We start from the raw sequence: 20020 nt of genomic DNA, 5'->3' as shown, positions 1-20020 counted from the left end.
CTCGGATCGGTTTAGCCACGCAGGAGTCCTGCTGTGAGGTGCAGGGATTACAAGACCGGGTGGTGAAGGTTGTCGTGATTCCGCGTCATGGGGTCTGTGCCAAGAGGGTTGCTACCGACAGGTGTAGCAACATGGTGTGCCAGTGCTGCCCAGGTTACACTGGAGCGAACCCGATCAGGGGCGCTCTGTCCCCGCGGAGTTTGAGCAGGACCTTGTGAACCAGCGGGGACAGTGGACAGCATACGGCAGATGGCTGATCCATGGCCTCAGGAAAATCCTCCAAGACCGAGCCTGGGGAGAGGCCTTGGAACGAGGAGAATTTCTCTCCCTCTTTCCGTTCTCACGAAAGCGAGGAGGGCTATGCGGGGGAAGACCCACTTCTGGAAAACGGAATAGATAAAGACGGGAGGAAACCACCACTTGTGAGACAGGAAGGATCTGCTGAGACGATCCGCCAGCTGAATCGCCTGGTACACAAGGCAGACTGCTGTCAGCTCTCGGACATTGATGTGTAAGGCCAGCTCTTGCGCTGACCGAAGGCCGTGAGTGCGAAACTACACCAGGTGCGCACCCAGCTGAGAGATGGGCTGTCTGTCACGAGGGACCCCGAGGGGTGAGTGAAACAGCATCCCCGGATACACCGGGGAGGACGCCGACTCCCGGTCGAGGGAGCCTAGGCTGCTCGGTGGAAACGAGACGACCACGAGTATGCCATCTCTGCCCGGGTGGCACCCCCAGGTGAGCCACGATTGAAGTGAACAGAGGCAAAGCCTGGTATGTTTAGTTGCAAACATGTAGACAGCCCTGTGACTCAGGAAACCGAGGCAAGAGCGAGCCCAAGTTGGCGGGAAGGTCCGTAGACCTTGTACAATTGTTACCCTCGCCTGAAACCAAGGCTGAGGAAAGCAGGCTCTGGCGAGTCTGGAGTCCAGGACGGCCCCAATGAATTCCCTTCCCTATATGGGAATCAGAGTGGATTTTACTATTGATCATCAGGCCTAGACACAGGAAAAGGTTCGTGTCGATGGCCACATGACTGGTACTTTGGGCCCGGGGGTTCTTCGAATGAGCCACTCATCTAGACACGGAGAACGTGTATCAGACGGTGGCGAAGAAAGGCGGCGATTACAGCCATGCACCTTGAATACCCCTGGGCTGTATAGAGGCCAACCGGGAGGGCCGTATACTGGGAATAACGATGGTAGGCCCCAAACCGAGGGTACCTTCTGTGTGGAAGAGAAATGGCAACGTGAAAAACATGCGCCCTTCATATCGAGGGCGGCGTACCAGTCTCCGGGATCCCAGGATGGGATGACGGTCGCCCTGGGTACCATGCGGAACTCATCTGCATTGTGACTTGTTGAGTTCCTGCAGGCCTAGGATAGGTCTGAGACCTCCCTTCGCTTAGGGGAATAGGTTTCGCCCTTAGGTACCTCCTGTATAGCTCCGATGAGGAGGAGCGTCCGCACCTCTTGCCAGAGGAATCGCTCGTGAGAGGGGTCCTTAGGAGGGGCGAGGATGGGTAGGCTTTTGCCCCATTGGTGGTCAGAAGGACCCTAATTCTGGCTCCTTTGGGGTGCGGATTGATGGCCACGACCGTGTAAGCCACGCCCGCTGGCCATGTCCTGACCTTGTCAAGGCACAGGGTAAGAGCGGAGGTTGGGGACGGAAGCGTCGGCGCTGAATTACCGGCGTGTGCATGCCAAGAGAGAGAGAGAGCAAAGTGACCCTGCTGCCCTTTAGGTTCTGCAGCCTAGGGCCAGTGTTGTCAGAGAACAGGCCTGTGCCACTGAAGGGCAAGATCTGTATAGCGTGCCGCAGCTGCGAGGGAAGGCTCGATAACTGGAGTCCTGAAACGCGCCGCGTGGCAACACCCGAGGCCAGAGTCATGGCAGCGGAGTCAGCTGCGTCCAACGAGGCCTGGAGGGAAGCTCTCTCCAGCTCCGTCCTTTGCTGCAGGAGGGCATCGAACTCTTGACGGGAGTTCCGAAGAACCGACTCTGTAAATTTGCCCACCGCCACCCACAGTAGTGGATAAGCAGGGCTTGCTGGTTCGCTACACGAAGTTGCAGGGCCCCCTCCGGGTACATCTTATGGCCCAGTAAGACCACACGCCCAGCCTCTTTGGATTTAGGGGCTGGTCGCATTTCGATTAGAGGAGGGCCGGAGGGGTATGTTCCTGCCCCCGCCTCATCTGGGGAGGAGGAAGAAGAAAGGCCCGGGACAAGCGGGTCCTGTGTGGGCTCGAGCTCCTGGACGACCTCCTGATCCGGTGGGATCTGGGAGCCCGGTGCCGAACCGGGGGTTGCTCTGTACCGGTCGGACGGGGATGACTAATTGTCACCTCTGGCACCCAGAGCTCGGAGGGAACGGAGCGAGATGGGATCACCGGTACGCCTCTGGCGTGGTAGTACACCCACGGCGTCCAGAATGACCACTGATAGGTCTCCTCGAAGACTCTGGAGGGCACATCGGAAAACAGAGTGCTACGCATATGAAGTGTCCGCACGGGACGACACTGATGCGTGGCTGGATGGCCCTGGAGGAGCTGAAAGCTCTTGGTAGAGTCTCCGTCTGTAACTGACGTCGCTCGATGCGGCACCGGGGATCGGTACCGGTAGACAGACCGGTACCGAGAACGGGACCTGCCACCGAAGCTGTGCCGGGCGGTCGACCGAGGGCGGTGCCTGAGGCTTGATCGGAGCTGAGTGTCCCGGACCGGCGAACGGGATGCTGACCGGTGCTGCGAGCACTACTGGTACCAACAGGGAGAACGGCGCCGAGACCTAGATCGGTGACGGGACCGAGAACATCTGCGGAACCGCGACCCTGAACGGTGCTGCTGTGCGGTGCCGAGGTAGGGTGGTCTGATCAAGGCAGGCTTGGCCATCGACTATGTAACCCCCACCGGTGGTGCCGGGGGTTGAGGCAGCGTAGATGCTGTCGTTGCAATCAGCCCCCTCGCCGTGGACACTGTCTCCGGCGTGGAGGGAATAGTGAGCTCGACCATAGCTGGCACCCCGGATGCAGCTTCACAGTGAGCTCGACCACGGTCCATACCGGGGAGTGTTCCAGCACCGGACTCGACGGCTTTTGCCTGGCCGGAGTTAATGGTGCGGGCATTGTCGGTGCCGCGGTAGACATCGGTGCCGGGCGATCCGACGGAGCATAGCGCTCGGCTGCGGAGCAGGCGGCTCGGACGCAGCTTCAGGGCGAGCTTGACCACGGTCCGTACCGGGGAGCTTTCCGGCACCGGACTCGACGGCTCTTGCCTGGCCGGAGTTAATGGTGCGGACATTGACGGTGCCACGGCAGACATCGGTGCCGGGCGGTCCCACTGAACATAGCGCTCGGCTGCGGAGCAGGCGGCTCGGACGCAGCTTCCTAGCGAGCTCGACCACGGTCCGTACCGGGGAGCTTACCAGCACCGGACTCGACGGCTCTTGCCTGGCCGGAGTGAAAGGTGCGGATATTGTTGGTGCCGTGGCAGACATCGGTGCCAGGCGATCCGACTGAGCATAGTGCTCGGCTGCGGAGCAGGCGGCTCGGACGCAGCTTCCGGGCGAGCTCGACCACGGTGCGTACCGGGGAGCTTTCCAGCACCGGACTCGACGGCTCTTGCCTGGCCGGAGTAACTCTTCATCCTCCAGGAGAGAGGTCCATGCCGAGGGTACGTCGGAGTCAGCGACGGTGGTGCCAGGAGGCCTTGGCGGTACCGGCGGTCCGGTGCCGAGGGAGCGCGCCGTGAAAACTAACTAGCCCTCGGCGCTGAGAGCGGAGGAGCAAGAGCTGCCTCCCTCAGGAGCTGTTTAAAACGAAAGCCCTGCTCCCCTTTGTTCACTGATTAAGGGCCTCACAAATGCGGCACTTATCTGTGAGGTAAGATCCCTCGAGGCACTTAGGAGAAGATCTCTTGTCGGCAGCGGCTTGTGGCCGGCCGAGCATTAGAAAACCCTGTGGACTGGGCATCGGACCCGGCCCCGGGTGAGGGGAAGGGGATAAACCCCAACCCCTGTAAAATAAATACACTATACTATTCTACAAACAAACAGAGTTAACTACTATAAACAGAACGAGAGAAAACTACGAGTAGCTAGGGAAGTGGAGGTCAGCTGAGCTGTGCTCCACTGTTCCAACGGCCGTCACGGGCGGAAAGAAGGAACTGAGGAGCGGACGGGCCGGCTGGGGTATATATCCTGCGCTATAGCGGCGCCACTCCAGGGGGCGCCCAGCCGGCCCGCCGGAGTTGCTAGGGTAAAAATCTTCCGAAGAGCCGGGCACGCGCGGCGCGCACACCTGACTGGAATGCATAGGAGCAATCACTCGAAGAAGAACCTGGGGAACTACAGACTAGTCAGCCTCACTTCAGTCCCCAGCAAAATCATGGAGCAGGTCCTCAAGGAATCCATTTTGAAGCAATTGGAGGAGAGGACGGTGATCAGGAACAGTCAACGTGGATTCAACAAGGGCAAGTCATGCCTGACCAACCTGATTGCCTTCTATGATAACTGGGTCTGTGGCTGTTAGGGTGACCCGACAGCAAGTGTGAAAAATTGGGACAGTGGGTGGGGGGTAATAGGAGCCTATATAAGAAAAAGACCCAAAAAACGGGACTGTCCCTATAAAATCAGGACATCTGGTCACCCTAGTGGATATGGGGAAAGCAGTGGATGTGATATCTTGACTTTAGCAAAGCTTTTGATACGGTCTCCCACAGTATTCTTGCCAGCAAGTTAAAGAAGTATGGGTTGGATGAATGGACTATAAGATGGATAGAAAGCTGGCTAGATTGTCGGGCTCAACGGGTAGTGATCAATGGCTCCATGTCTAGTTGGCAGCCGGTATCAAGCGGAGTGCCCCAGGGGTCGGTCCTGGGGCCGGTTTTGTTCAACAGCTTTATTAATGATCTAGATGATGGGATGAATTGCATCCTCAGCAAGGTTGCAGATGACACTACGCTGGGGGGAGAGGTAGATATGCTGGAGGGTGGGGAGAAGGTCCAGAGTGACCTAGACAAATTGGAGGATTGGGCCAAAAGAAATCGGATGAGGTTCAACAAGGACAAGTGCAGAGTCCTGCATTTAGGATGGAAGAATCCCGCTCAGGGGATTACAGTGGACGAGAAGCTGGATATGAGTCAGCAGTGTGCCCTTGTTGCCAAGGCTGCCAATGGCATATTGGGCTGTATTAGTAAGAGCATTGCCAGCAGATTATGGAATACATGATGCAGCTCTTCTCTGTTTTACATTTTCTTAATCAGTATTTATAGGCTGATTTTAGATTTTAAATGAACTTTTAAGCCCTTCATAAAGTAATCATTCCAGATTACTACATATTTAACTCACTGAAACAAAGACATTATTTTAAATTAATCAGTCACACAGGTTTAATGTGTTCATAACAATGTTAATTGCTTTTAGAAAAAGGGAACACATTTACTTTGTGTGATCTCCATAAGCAATAGACATGTTTATGAAATTTCACCAACTTTAAAAAACATGTTTCCAAAGATTTTAGGCATAACAAAGGATTTTATATCTTACTAAGGTACTGATTTTGCTGGAGGGTTCTCTTAAAACTAGTTCATCAGATAGTCAGAAGTAAAAGAATCCCCTGCACTGCTACAGGCTGGGGACCGACTGGCTAAGCAGCAGTTCTGCAGAAAAGGACCTGGGGATTACAGTGGACGAGAAGCTGGATATGAGTCAGCAGTGTGCCCTTGTTGCCAAGAAGGCCAACGGCATATTGTGCTGTATTAGTAGGAGCATTGCCAGCAGATTGAGGGAAGTGATTGTTCCCCTCTATTCAGCACTGGTGAGGCCTCATCTGGAGTATTGTGTCCAGTTTTGGGGCCCCCACTACAGAAGGAATGTGGACAAATTGGAGCGAGTCCAGCGGAGGGCAAAGGAAAATGATTAGGGGGCTGGGGCACTTGACTTATGAGGAGAGGCTGAGGGAACTGGGGTTATTTAATCTGCAGAAGAGAAGAGTGAGGGGGGATTTGATAGCTGCTTTCAACTACCTGAAGGGGGGTTCCAAAGAGGATGGAGCTTAGCTGTTCTCAAGTGGTGGCAGATGACAGAACAAGGAGCGATGGTCTCAAGTTGCCGTGAGGGAGGCCTAGGTTGGATATTAGGAAACACTATTTCACTAGGAGGGTGGTGAAGCACTGGGATGGGTTCCCTAGGGAGGTGGTAGAATCTCCTTCCTTAGAGGTTTTTAAGGCCCAGCTTGACAAAGCCCTGGCTGGGATGATTTAGTTGGTGTTGGTCCTGCTCTGAGCAGGGATAGGACTAGATACCTCCTGAGGTCCCTTCCAACGCTAATATTCTAGGATTCTAATATATATATTTATCCATATTAAAGCGTCCAGATCTCATGACTAAAAAGGAGACTTCCCAGTCGGGCCCTACGCAGTGCTGTCTGCCTGTGACAAGTAGCTCCAAGAGGAGCGAGCAGCCCTCATTTGTTGTGGTGCTGTTAACTCTGGAGTCTAATGATTATGTTATTGTTAACAGCGTTGCCAGTGATTACTTGTATTATTTGTAGCATCTTAAGGCAGCCAATGAAGGATTGGCAGCCCCACTGTGAGGAGTGCTTACATACTCATAACAAAAAGACGGCCCCAGTCCCAAAAAGCTTAGTGTCTAGGTGGCCCGCGAGCCGATTTTTGATGGCACGTGGGACGGGCTGAGCCGCTCAGCCCGCCGCCACTCTGGCGTTCCCGCTGCTGGCCCCTTGCCAGCTGAGGTCTCGCCGCTGGTCCCACTCAGCACCCGCTGCTGGCCTGGGGGAAGGAACCCCAGGCTGGCTGAGGGCTGAGACCCCGGCTGGCAGGAGCCTACCGCCAAAACCCCAGAGCTGGGCAGGCTGACCCGCTCAGCCCGCTGCCACTCTGGGGTTCTGGCTGCTGGCCCCTTGCCAGCCGGGGTCCCCACCGCAGCCCCACTCACCTTGCTTCCGGTTGGAGTTCCAGCGCAGGCCCCTGCCAGACAGCCCTGCTCAGCCCTACCAGCCGCCAGCTCCACTCACCTCAGCTGCCGATCTGAGCTTCCAGCTGGTTAACAACTGATCAGTCAGAAGACTGTGTGCAGCTTAAAGTATCCAAATAGGTGCCACCAGACATTGGAAAACTCAGCAAGGAAAAGCAAGGGCAAGGATCACACTAAACTAATAAGAGCTGCATTTTAATTTAATTTGAAATAAAGCTTCTGAAACATTTTGAAAACCTTGTTTACTTTACATATAACAGTAGTTTGGTTCTATATTATAGACTTAGAGAGAGACCTTCTAAAAAAATGTTCAAATGTATGACCGGCACGCAAAGCCTTAGAGTGTATACATGAAGACTCAGCACACCACTGCTGAATGGTTGCCGACCCCTGGTCTAGGTAAATAATTATCCCATCACCAATCGTATCAGGAGAAATAGCCGGATACTCTGGGATCCAGGGCAGGACTGGAAATGTTGGCAGGTCTCAAGTCCTGTCACTTCCCCACCTCAGATCACAATGAGTCACGGTGGCTTCTAGCCATTCTCAGATCAATGCAGCTGCCTCCCTGATAACCAGCTGTGGGCTGGCTACTAGCTATCAGGTCATATAGACCTGGCTTCTGCAGCCCAACCCTCCATGCCTGATGTGGCGCTGAGAACCAAGGACTCTGTCCATAACTAGCCAGCTGATTACCTTGGGCATGGGAGACCATCGCACTGGTAATTCCTGGGGCATTCAAGGGCTGAAGAGGCTTGACTAGATCAGCCAGCTAGGGAGAAAAAAAACAAACAGAATGCAGAGGAATTACCAAGAGATCCAAAGATCAGCAAGATGCCTTTATAGGCCGTTCTGCTGTGAAGCGTCTCCAAGGCAAAACAGGTGAAGCTAACCTGAGCTATTCCAGCAGCAGCAGCTAGGATGGGCTGTGAGAGCAGAGACAGCCAGTGTATCTGAAGCCTAGCAGGTATCAGATCTTAAGGAGGACACAAATGTTTCAAAACCTGGCTCCACCAGCTCAGAATCATAGCAAAGTAGGACTGGAAGGGACCTTGAGAGGTCATCTAGTCCACGCCCTGCACCGAGGCAGGACCAAGTATTATCTGGACCATCTCTGACAGGTGTTTGTCAAACCTGCTCTTAAAAACCTCCAGTGATGAAGATTCTATAACCTCCCTAGGTAATAAGTTCCAGTGCTTAACCACCCTGACAGTTTTTCATAATGTCCAACCTAACTCAGAACAGCTCTGCCGCCACAGTCTCAGGGCTGTCCTCAAAGCTGAGCTATTCCCGGCCTTTGTCACCCCTTCTCTGCTGCCCACCTCCATCACAGCTTCACCAGCCCGAGAGCTGCTCTTAACTCAGAATTTCCACTCCGTTTCCTTTCATCCCAAATTGGAAGAAAAACATGAAATCGTGAGGATTTCCTGCAGAACGAAATTTGCGAAAAATGGTTTCGGATCAACTTGATCAAAGCGGTTCACTTGGAATATCACATTTCATAACGCTCCATATATATGTTGAAACGAAATGCTTCAACTTCTTATCATGTATAAGCCCAAAGGGCTTTCAAAGTCAAACCAAAGCGCTTTGATTATTTTTCATTTCAAGTAGAATATATTCTGTAATATTTAATAATGTTTCATGTAGGGTATATGTTGAGATGAAGCCCTTCGGCTTATATATGTGCCCAAAGTGCTCAATTTCTACTTGTAATATAATATTTTAAAAACTCAGAACAGCGCTTTTAAAAAAATTGAAAAAAATTTCACATAGAATAAATATTTACCATTGAATAATGGTTCATATATGATATGGGTTGAAATAAAGCACTTTGATTTATAGTATAATTTATAAGCCCAAAGTGCTTCATCTCAATGTATTATAATAATGCTGAAATGATGAAAGCGCTTTCATAACTTTGCATCAAAATTGGATGAAACTAACATGAGTCCCAAAAACATCTTGACTGGTGGAATCTGCATCCAGCTGACCAGCCACTGCTAAAATCGCCTGCATTTTCAGCTCATCTTGCTTGAGCTATTGTGCGTCCCTCCTCAGTGGCTATCCTGAGTCCCCAGTGCCACTCTCTGACTACATCAGCTCCAATCCAGACACACCTCCCCGGCTCCCGATTGCCTTCAGGATCCAGTCGGGAATGTTCCATGGAATTGCTCCAGCCAGCCAAACTTGGCCTCCTCACCAGCATCTCCTACTGTCTGGAACAGCTTGCTTGGGTCTCATCAACTCTCCATTTCATTTCAACCCCCAGCTGCAGACACCACAAAACCTCCTTTGCGTCTTAATTTCTCTTAGTCTCTTGGCTATTCACTGCCTCATGCATGCTATGAATCAATATTTATCAAGCACTCGCAGTTTGTTCATGCTCTTACATAGCCCATGTCCCTACACGCTTATGGCCTAAACAAACTCATGCAGATCTCAAAGCACTTGCCCCAGGCGGTTAAATCTCTCTTGCCTGCCTTTTACAGGCAGGGAACGGGAGACCTGAAAAGACTTCCCCAAAGTCACACAGTGAGCGAGTGCAGAACTGGGAACCGAGGAGACCTGACATGCAACTCTGTGCCTTATTCACCAGGTCACCGGAGACTAGAACCCAGTTCTTATACCCAGCCTCATACCCGATCCACTAGTCCATACTGCTGGCCTCTAAGCTAGCCACAGAGCTTGGAAACAGATGAGCGAGAGGTTGGGGCTAGCCTGTGTAGAAGAGGCTATAAAGCTTTCCCCCCAACACACACAACCCCTCTCAGATCAGGACACAGAACCCATGAGAAATACCCCAAGAGCAGAGCTGAAAACGCCGCTCACCTGTAGCGCAGCCTTCAAGGAAGGGCAAAGCACCAGCCGAGCTCAACGACTCCAGCCCAGCTTGGCACCTACTCTCTGAACTTTGTCCCCTTCCTTCCGAGATAGCAGAACAGAGGCTGCCCGGGTCCTTTTGTGCTCGCGACCAGGTTTCGAGCAGCGAACTCGGATCTCCAGAGCTGGGTGTGCTTAGAGCCTGGCAGATTGCGGCAGGCGGGGGTATAGGTCAGCCCTCCCACCCAGAATCCCACCCCTCAACACACTTGGATTTGCTACCTACACCATCCCCATCTCTCTGTGAGAGCCTTGTTTCTCAGCAAGGCATTGCCAGGACAGGCTGATCCAGACCACGGGGACAAACCCGCCTCCGTTACCATGGGCTTAGTCTACATTGCAAAGTTTTGCCGGCATCGCTTTGTTGGCTAGGGAGTGTGAAAAAAACCCGCACCTGCCCAGCTGACATAGCGATGCTGGCAAAACCTCCAGGGTAGCTGCAACTCTGCAGACAGAGGAAAGCTTCTGTTGGCTTAGCTCGTGTCGTCCGTTACGCTGGCAGAGCACCTTCTGGCAGCAGTCTCCAGTAGGGGGCGCTGCCAGCAGAGTTATATCGGCCAAGGGCCTGTAGTGTAGACGAGCCCCCAGGTCTCAGCACAGAATGATTCTGCTCTTCTAGTCCTCAGGGCTTTGTCCAGCCTAGCGTAAACATCCCAAGCAATGGCATTGCCTCTCCTTTCCCTTGGGAAGACCATTCCACAGCTACAGCTATGTTATAAACCTCTACAGCAGGCTGCAGCTATGGGGCATTGGGAAGATCCTTTCCCTAGAGGCAGGTTATTCCTTAGTAGAGGCTCCTTGCACCTTCTTCTGAAGCTCTGCCAGGGAGAGGCTGCTAGACTGGCCCTAGGAATTGTTCTAGCACACTGACCCAATGGTTCCCTTCCGTCTGTTCCCAGAAGTACATTTAAACAATGACCCTCGCATGTTGTGAGCTAGTGACCAAGGCTCACAACTCCTTAGTAGGTTTCAGTGGTAGCCGTGTTAGTCTGTATCAGCAAAAAAAACCCGAGGAGTCCGTGTGGCACCTTAGAGACTCACAAATTTATTTGGGCATAAGCTTTTGTGGGCTAGAACCCACTTCATCAGATGTATGAAGTAAAAGATACAGGAGCAGGTGTAAATACATGCAAGGATGGGGGTTGCTTTACCAAGTGTTAAGTCAGATAAATCAATTAACAGCAGGATACCAAGGGAGGAGAAATAACTTTTGAAGGGGCAAGAGACAGTTGTTGACAAGAAGGTGTGAGTAACAGTAGGGGGAATTTAGTATTGGGGAAATTAAGTTTAGGTTTTGTAATGACCCAACCATTACAATCATTACAAAATCTAAACTTAAATTTCCCCAATTTTACTTCATACAGGTGATGAAGTGGGTTCTAGTGCAAATACGCCCAAATAAATTTGTAACTCCCTAGTAAGAGAAAGTGGTTTCCCTTGTTTTACAGATAGGGAAACTGAGGCAGGGAGCAATGTGACTTCCCCAGAGTCAGGCGGCGAGCCTGTGGCCGGGCCAGGAACCGAAACCCAGAGAGGTGGGGCTACCACACACCGCCCCAATCAAACCCCAGCCCTTCTTGAGCTGGATAAATGCAGGCACCTGATCTAAACTGGCCATCGGGTTTATTTACCTGTTCTGTGTACTCAGCTAGCTCAGAGGCAGTTAAACCCGCCAACCGATCAGTTTCAAGCCAGGGAAGCAATGCCTTTCAGCTGCAGTTCAGGAGCCTGGAAGAGCAGATGAATGAACCCTCCCTGCCTGTAGCCCCGAGCTCAGAAATTTCTCCCACCTTTATAAGCGCAAGCTGCATATACTATTCCCTCCAACCTCCCCCCCACACACACACTTTGGGACTGGCGAAAGGCGTGAGAGCTGCCTTATTAATCTGATCCGTCTGTCTGATTCTTCCTGGGTTGCTTGCTAGAGGATTGCCAAGGGTTAATTCAAACAGGGGCCGGATTACACATAAGCGAGAAAGGGGAGCATAGTTTCAGCTACCCCCATTTTCCAGTATTTAAAGGAAAGTGCAGAAAAGCAATTTCCTTGAAATCTCTCTCCGACCCCCCTGGAGAGCCGGACAAACCCAGCTCCAAGAGAAGACAAAGGACTTGGTGGGTTTCCTAAAAGGAGGCAAAGTTGGCGCAAAGGTGGTCCCAGACCTCAGAGATGGGAAGGTTCTGGGATGAGACTGACCCGTGTGAATGGGGTGAGAAACCCTTTTCTCTGGCTACGCCTTATTCCCACTGATAAGCACAAAGGTCAATTTGTAACAGCCGTTTGGGACACTGCATCCACCTAAGGGAAGTCTTGCAGGGGGCCCTGCCGAGCAATCACAGGTAGCGCAAAACACTGCAGCCCTGATAGTGGCAGAGCGACATGATTCCCCCCAGGCGAGGTGAAAGCAGGAGGCCTGACACCTGAGAGGTTACGCTCAGAAATCAGGGCAGGGTCCAAGGTGCAGGGCGGGTGGTGAACCGTGACGTGCACAGTCAAGTCGTAACAAGATCAACGAGACGGTTCAGGTGGAGAAACACAATCACGGCACCTTCGAGAGAAGCGGTTTCAGACACAAACCCCTTCAATAAGGTGACGTCATCCCGGGGTGTATTAAGAGAAGTGGCATGTCAGACACGGGAGGTAACCGTCCTGCTCAGCTGGAGGGCGGTGTCTGATTCTGGGTGTCTCGCTTTAGGAAAAGACGTGGACAAATTGGAGAGAGCCCAGAGGAGAACAACAAAAAGGATCCAAGGTTTCGAAGACCTGACCTAGGAGAGGTTAAAAAAAAACAGGCATCTTTAGTCTGGAGAAAAGCAGACTGAGACCAAGAGCAGTCATCAAAAACATTAATGACTGTTAAAGAGGCTGGTGAGCCACTGTCCTCCATGTCCACTGAAGGGAGGACAAGAAGTAATGGGCTTAATCTGCAGCAAGGGAGATTTAGGTGAGATGTTAGGGAAAACGTTCTAACTCTCAGGGGAGTGAAGCTCCGGAATAGGCTCCCAAGGGAGGTTGTGGGATCCCCGTCGCTGGAGATTTTTAAGACCAGGTTGGACAAACCCCTGTCAGGGCTGGGTTTACTTGGCCCTGCCTCAGCACGGGGGGCTTTTCGTGATGATCTCTCCAGGTTCCTTCCAGCCTGACAGTTCTATGATTTTTAGGAGCTGCAGCAGAGTCTAGCCATAGCGTGGACTGTAAATGCCAAAGGACTCAGAGGACTGGCACATTTGAGAACCAAAGCGATTTGCTCTTTCAGAGAATCAAGCCACCAGCGGCAGCAAAATCATCTTCATGGCACCAAGAATTCACTGCAACTGCCAAGCTGAGGATACACAGATCACCAGCTTCATATCACTGTGGGGCTGGGTTTAGCTCCCTTGAATGTTTTCACACTGCGGGATGGGACGTCCTTTGGATAAGGAACAGCTCTATAAATAAGGCCAGAGCTACACTACTAACTTTTGCCACTCTCACAATGGCAATTGGGGGGTTTGGTTTTTTGCAAGAAGCCCAGTGTAGACGCAGTTATACTGGCAGAAAAGTGACAAAATTGGAGTGGATGCAGAAAAGAGCCATCAAAATAATTCAAGGGACCGGAAAATGCCTGATGATGAGAGAGTGGATCACAGTACCTCCATGAGAACAAAGCACGTCCTAAAGGGTTCTTTGGGCTAGAGAAAGACAGAACAAGAACCAATGGCTGGACACTGAAACCAGACAAATCCAAGTTAGGAATAAGGTGCAATTTCTTAACATGCTGGATTCTCCATCCAGGGACCAGGGGCCTTTCTGGAAGATGGTTTAGTCCAACACAAGTTATTGGGCTCAACACAGGGGTATTGAGGTGACTTTTTATGGCTTGTGATTTAGCGGTCAGACAAAGGGGTAAAAACTGGCCAGGAATAAGTTCAGGCTGGAAACCAGAAGGTTTATAACCATCAGAGGAGAGAACAGCCTCCCGATAGGAGCTGAGGGCAAACAATTGAACTGATCTGACAGTGGAGCTCAATGAGTTTTTGACCGGGGTTATATGACGGGCTTTGGGACTATACTTGCTGACCCAGAAAGTCCCTTCCAGTTCTATGATCCGCTGGTTCCTTCCAGCCTTAAACTCTACGAATCTAGAGCTTGCTTCACTAGCTGCACTGGTAATAAGCTCTCACCGGCAAAGGCACTTTGGTGGGATAAGCTGTGTCTACGCTAGGAGAGTTCGGCCAGGGTAGCTACAGCCTATTAAGTTTAAACCAGGGCTAAGCCAGCCAGCCACCACTCGCTAACAGCCTCCCGGGCCTAGACATGGTCCCCCCATGGCAGAGCCAAGGTACACTGCGGGAGGGGGAGACATGCGGGAAGCTCGCCTGGCAACACACACAGCTAGTACACCCTGGAAAACGCCTTGGCCCAAAGGCCTTTATTTTCAGAAGTGGCTAGTGATTTGGGGTTGCGGGGAGGGAGCCGCCCGTCTTGAGACACCTTAAGGGAACCCAATTTTCAAAAGGCAGGTGCTCGGCTCTTTCTGATCCTTCGAAGGCACTTCGGTGGGGCATTCAAGAATTGTAGCACCCAGATCCACTGTTTGTACAGCACCTAGCGCGGTGGAGGCCTGGTCCATGACTGGGGCTTTTAGGCACTACGGATAATAAAAAAAAATGACAGAAATAGGATTTCAACCCACCACTGTCCCTTTCTTTTATTTTTCTGGGTAATCTGCCCGTTTGACTTTAGCTACAGGATGGAATAGAGGAGACAACAGGGGTAGGAACAGATTATGTCCCAGGTATTGGAAACAAGAACGTTGCCTCCAGATCACCCATCCACACTTGAATTATTAAAAAGCTTAGAATCATAGATCTCGGCTTCTCAAATGCACCCTCTAGTGGCTCCCTGGTGTAAAGACACCTAAACCAGGCTTCATTTATCCCAGCGAACTCCAGTCCAGGTAGGACAATTGCACCGACTGGATGGTTTTCCTTCACTGTGATCGGACCCACATGCAAACCGAAAGGGGAGCACGAGGATGTGAGAATCTGGAAGGCACGTCTCTGAATTCACACGCTAACTGTCCCAGTACAAGAAAGCCGCCTGCGCCAGCCAGCAGGGGTCACCGCTCTTCCGGCTTAGTTTTGACAAAGGTGCCCATTTGTTTGGTGTTAACGTCTCTGAGCTGCTCCAGCTGCCTCTGGCCGCGGCGGAGGAGATACTCAATGTGCATAACATCCATCCGGGGGATGCTGGCGTTCTTCCGGAACTCGGCCTGTATCCGAGGTAAGAACCCCGGCTTCTCTTTGCCGGCTCGTAGGAACTGTCTGTACAAGCTTAAGACTTGCTTCTGGAGCTTGCTATGCCGTGCCATGGTGTACCGGGAAGACCCGCTCAGATCACCAGGGAGAGCCACTGCAGCAAAACAGGGGCTGGAAGTGAACAGAGGTGGAGATATTAGATCAGTCGTGACGGCCTGTTCAGTTTCATCTCACGCTTGTGTGATCATTTCAATGCACTCTTCACCCCAGCATGCAAGTATTTATGCCCGTTTCACTAATGAACTGGCAGCGCTGCAGAGAGATATGCTCTCGCCAGGGCTGGATTAATCTTTTGCGGGCCCCAGTGCCTGGACCGTGGCTCTGCCACCAGCTCTGCCCCTTCCCCCAAGGCCTCAGCCCCGAGGTCCCACCCCTACTCAGGCTCTCCCTCGAGGCGTTGGTCCCAGGGCCCTGCCCTTTCTTGGCCCCGCCCCTGTTCACCCCTTTCCCCCGAGGCCCCGCCCTCACTTGGCTTCTTCCCCTGAGGCCTTGGCCACAAGGCCCCGCCCCTTCTTGGCCTCTTCCCCCACCCCAAGGCTCTGCCCGCGCTCAGTCCAGGCGCCGGGGACCCTTCCGAGTGTGGGCCCAGCACCACCGCGCCATTGACGCCATCGTAAACGGGTACTGGCTCCAGGCACAAAACAATAACCTGAATCTCCTCACTTCTACTCATCACTGAAATGCAGCCACCTCTAGGGTGGAGCACAGAGACTATTTGCACAGCAATGGTGCCCCACAGATTAGAACAGGAAGTAAAAAATAAATAATAATGTTATGTTCAACTGAAACTGGAGGACAAAGTGTTAGGAGATATTTAGGGAATTTGGCTAGGACATCAAGGGAAATAACTTTTCTCTTAACAACTAGGAAAGGATGGGATTTGCCTTGTGCCCCATCCAAGAACTATGAGTTACCAAACCACAGGGCACTCCTCACTAAAAACCCCACCAGGACTTACCCGACTTCTCTATGCAAAGGTCCCACTCCAGCAGTGGTCTGTAATAGACAGAAAATCATCCGCACAGCATGTGCTGGAAATCACATGAATCACCAGCCTCGGATGGTCTGAGGCCACCAGCCCTGACAGAAGAAAACGAAGCTGCGTTTGAGATTGATCGCCCCTTCGGCTCACTGATGTCAGGTGGATAATCATTCCTAGCTCTTCTAGCACTTTTCATCAGCAACTCTCAAAGGGGCTCAATGGGATCCGCGTGGGAACAGGGAAATGTAAAATAAGGAATGGTTTGGAGCAGGTCACTAAGGAGCTTCTGTTTACCCACTCCTAATATTAGCAGTGGGGGCATCAGGTAGTTAAAAGTAGGATTGGATTTTCCATTTGGGCTGGAAATTCCAGGATTTTGATATTTTTTCTGATTACACACAGTTCTGCAAATAAATTCATTTTGGGTTGATCTAAACATTTCATTTAGATGTTGACTTTTTAAATGTATTACGCTGGATTACAGAATATAACATTTAAAGATACCAAAGAGTCATTTCACGAATGGAAAACTGAAATTTCATGTGGATTTTCCTTCCATTTTTTCCCCTGCAAACAAAATTTCATCAAAATCGACTTGTTTCCACAAGCTGTCAATGAATCGGCATTTTTCAATGGAAAAACATGCCCTTGGAAAACTTCCTTCCAGTTCGAATTAAGAAAAGCAATATGTTTAAAGCATATAATCAACCTGTGGAACTCAATGCCGAAGGATATTACTGATGGCAAAGAAAGGGAAAGGAGGTGGTGGGCAGGAGATACCCTCTTGCGTTCGGCCTGTCTGATCCCTTCTGGGGAAGCATCGGAGGGAAGAAATAATTAGACACGGTTAGACAAACACCTAGGTCGAGTTTGACTGCTCGAACCAGCCCAATGTTTCAATGAATCTTGTCACAACAGAAAAAACCGGGGAAAAACATCCTCTGGTTGGTAAAACAGACAGAGAACAGGTCCTGCGTTGGGAGGGAGGGAAAATAAAGAAAGGAATTTCCCTCCCCCCCAGTCTTTTTCCTATTTGGTCCCTTCAGGGATTCAAGATTCTTAGGCTGGGGGCCAGGGCACTGGGGAGAAGGGAGTCACCGCATGCTTACAATCCAGGAGCAACCCCGGGCCTCTGGGCTGGTCCAGGAAAGGAGTGATTTCTGGGGGGAAGGAGTGAGACAAGCAGCGACTCAGTCTTCTGGGGTTTGTTATTGTAGGGTCGCATTGGAGCAGCCACTGGAGCCGCCACTGGAGCCAGCACCACCTCCAAGAGCAGGGCAGACATGGGGTCTAATAACCCCGTGCGCGCCTGGACGCCCCCTGCACCGCCGCTGGGCCAGCACAGTCCCCCCCTACCTGCTCGGAGCCCCCCAGCGGCGGCCGCCGCAGCAGCTGTTCCCCAGCCGGCTCAGAACGTTGCGACACCAGCAACCTTAGCCCTCGCTTCCCATTGGCTGGAGGGCGCAGGGGGACGGGCACAGAGAAGAGGAAGCTCCTTCCACCGGAGACCATGTGCTTCCCACCACGTGGTGGTGGTGGGGGGAGATATTGCAAGTGGCTCACCGGCTGAGAGGGGCGGAAACGCGGGGGTGGAGGGGAGGGAAGTCAGTGTCAATCCAGGTCCGTCAAAGCAAGGTCGTGGGAGATCCAGAGACGCTTGCATCCATGTTCACACTGTTAATGTACCAAACCACCGCCTGAAACTGCCTTCATTTTCAATACTCCTACTTTCTCTCTCTCTCTTGCTTTCTTCTGTCCTCCCATCTCCCGGTATTAAAGCCAATATCCACCCAGAAATCCGTGCGGTTAATTTTTTGCCCTGATTTTCACCCATTTTTTGGTAATAAACCCTGATAAAGTCTTGGAAATTTTTAAACAAAAACTGAAAGAGAAGGGCCCTGGCGTGTGTTACACGGGTCAGACTAGATGATCCCAGTGGTCCCATCTGGCCTTGAAATCTATGAATAGTTGCATCTGTTCATGAAGTGGGCTGTAGCCCATGAAAGCTTATGCTCAAATAAATGTTAGTCTCTAAGGTGCCACAAGTCCTCCTGTTCTTTTTGTTCAAATTGTGTTCGTTTACACTTGCATTGGCTGAACGGATTATTTGCATCTGTTGTATTTAGTCGATTTGCGTATAAGCTTTCGCCTCAGCAGGCATGCGGGAGGGAGGAGTGCGCCAAAGCTCTATTGACTGTGTTTTAAGCACTGTCATTCACCAGATTCATAAAGCAGGTTGCAGGTGAGATTTATGTGGACTGAGCTGTCCCACCAGGGCCGGCTCCAGGCACCAGCGAAGGAAGCAGGTGCTTGGGGCGGCCAGTGGAAAGGGGCGGCACGTCCGGGTCTTCAGCAGCGGGTCCCTCAGTCCCTCTCTATCGCCAAAGAAGAGAGGGAGCGAACGGGTGGCAAAAAAGCTGGAGCCGGCCCCGTGTCCCACGATCGTCAAAGGTACGAAGTTAGGTGCCTAAGTCCCATAGAACATCAATGGGAGTTAGGTAGGTCACCACCACCATGCCTCTGAAGATCTCCCATAACAGTTCTCACTCTGACCGGGCCCTCCTGTGGGTGCAATGAGTCGAGTCTCCACAGTGTCCTCAGATCAGGGCTATCGACGAGGCCGCCAGTTGCGCAGAACTGCATCAGTCCTTTGATGTTTTAGTCTAGAGGCACCCGTACATATGAGACCATGGTTTGTCCCTCACACCTCTGTATTGCCATTGGCCGCGGTGGAGGTGGAGTGAGCATGCACTGCTGTTAGCCTATTTTGGGTAGCACCTAGGAACTCCAGGCATGGAGCAGGCACGTCAGGTGCTGTACATTTTTATTGCTACTAGATATATTACGGTAGCACCTAGGCACCCCAGTCATGGAACAAGACCCCATAGTGCCATTGCTGTACATTTTTTATTTCTATTAGGTATATTACAGTAGCACCTGGGAAACTGAGTCAACCAGGACCCCACTGTGCCAGGCTCTGTACAGACACAGAACAAAGCTATCAATGTCAGCGCTCTGGAACACCTGGGGCTGGAGGGCACTCTTAGAAATGTACCATTTACAACAGGCTGGGTAAAGCAGAAGGATGGCCTGTGGGTTAGAGCATCAGCCTGGGATGCATGGGAGCTGGGTTTAAGTCCCTGCTCTACCCCCGGGCTCCCTGTGTGGTGCCAGGGAAGTCACTTAGCTGCTGTGTGCCTCAGTTTCCCCATCAGTGCAAGGGAGATAGCCCCTTCCTAGCTTCATGAAAGATTTTGAGGTGCTCAAATACTAGGTGAAAGGGGCCAGATATGTACCTTAAGGGAGAACCTGCCCCCTTCTTCATTTGCAACATAAAGACCCTACAGAATAGGTCCAGGAACAAACCTAATCGACTTGTCCACGAGCATCACTTTGCTTTGGTCTGAGGTTTGGCTGATCCCTGTTCTACAGGACAAGTCCTGGCCTGGGCTGTGCAATTGCAACACTCAGCGGGTAGAGGAGAGGCTGCACTCTCAGGCGATCAGTCCAGAAACCGCACGTTGGGATTTTTGTCAGTGTCAGAGACCCGATGCCCCAGCTCTCGCTTCAGAGGCCCAGCAGAAAGACACAGGCTGGTTCCAAGGCCCAGAGTTACAGCCAGCAGCCTCAATGGACAATTGGGGGCAGCGGGGGGAGGGCAATAGAAAAATACGGTTGAGCGCACTGTGTCAGCTGCTAAGGAAACACAGAGTTACCTGGCCAGCACTGGAGGGTGGCGATTATATGCAGCATTGTAACTAGTTAACAAATTCTGGAAGGGATTTTAAACTTCCTGCTTCAGGGCTTAGACCGATCTCTAATAGCAACCAGGAGGAAGTGGGGCAGATGATCGCACAGCTGTGGG

General features: G+C 51.8%; 1 protein-coding gene across 2 annotated transcripts; it reads right to left on the bottom strand.

The window, feature by feature from the left end:
- Positions 1-14073: 14073 nt before the first annotated feature.
- On the bottom strand, positions 14074-17647 carry SDHAF1 (succinate dehydrogenase complex assembly factor 1). Of its 2 annotated transcripts, none has more exons than XM_044988854.1 (3): positions 17512-17647; positions 16132-16253; positions 14074-15284 (listed from the first exon to the last, which is right to left on the bottom strand). In XM_044988854.1, exons 2-3 carry the CDS (start codon positions 16188-16190, stop codon positions 14975-14977), a joined length of 369 nt encoding a protein of 122 aa, XP_044844789.1. In that variant the 5' UTR covers positions 16191-16253; positions 17512-17647; the 3' UTR covers positions 14074-14974. The 2 variants fall into 2 exon arrangements, with proteins under 2 accessions (XP_044844789.1, XP_044844790.1); XM_044988855.1 differs by lacking the exon at positions 17512-17647 and adding an exon at positions 17265-17483.
- Between the last annotated feature and the right edge of the window lie 2373 nt (positions 17648-20020).

Source organism: Mauremys mutica, chromosome 15 (assembly GCF_020497125.1).
Source record: "Mauremys mutica isolate MM-2020 ecotype Southern chromosome 15, ASM2049712v1, whole genome shotgun sequence".
Taxonomy (NCBI): Eukaryota; Metazoa; Chordata; order Testudines; family Geoemydidae; genus Mauremys; species Mauremys mutica.
Note: the sequence above shows the minus strand (reverse complement) of the source record. Positions and strands in the feature narration are given on the sequence as shown.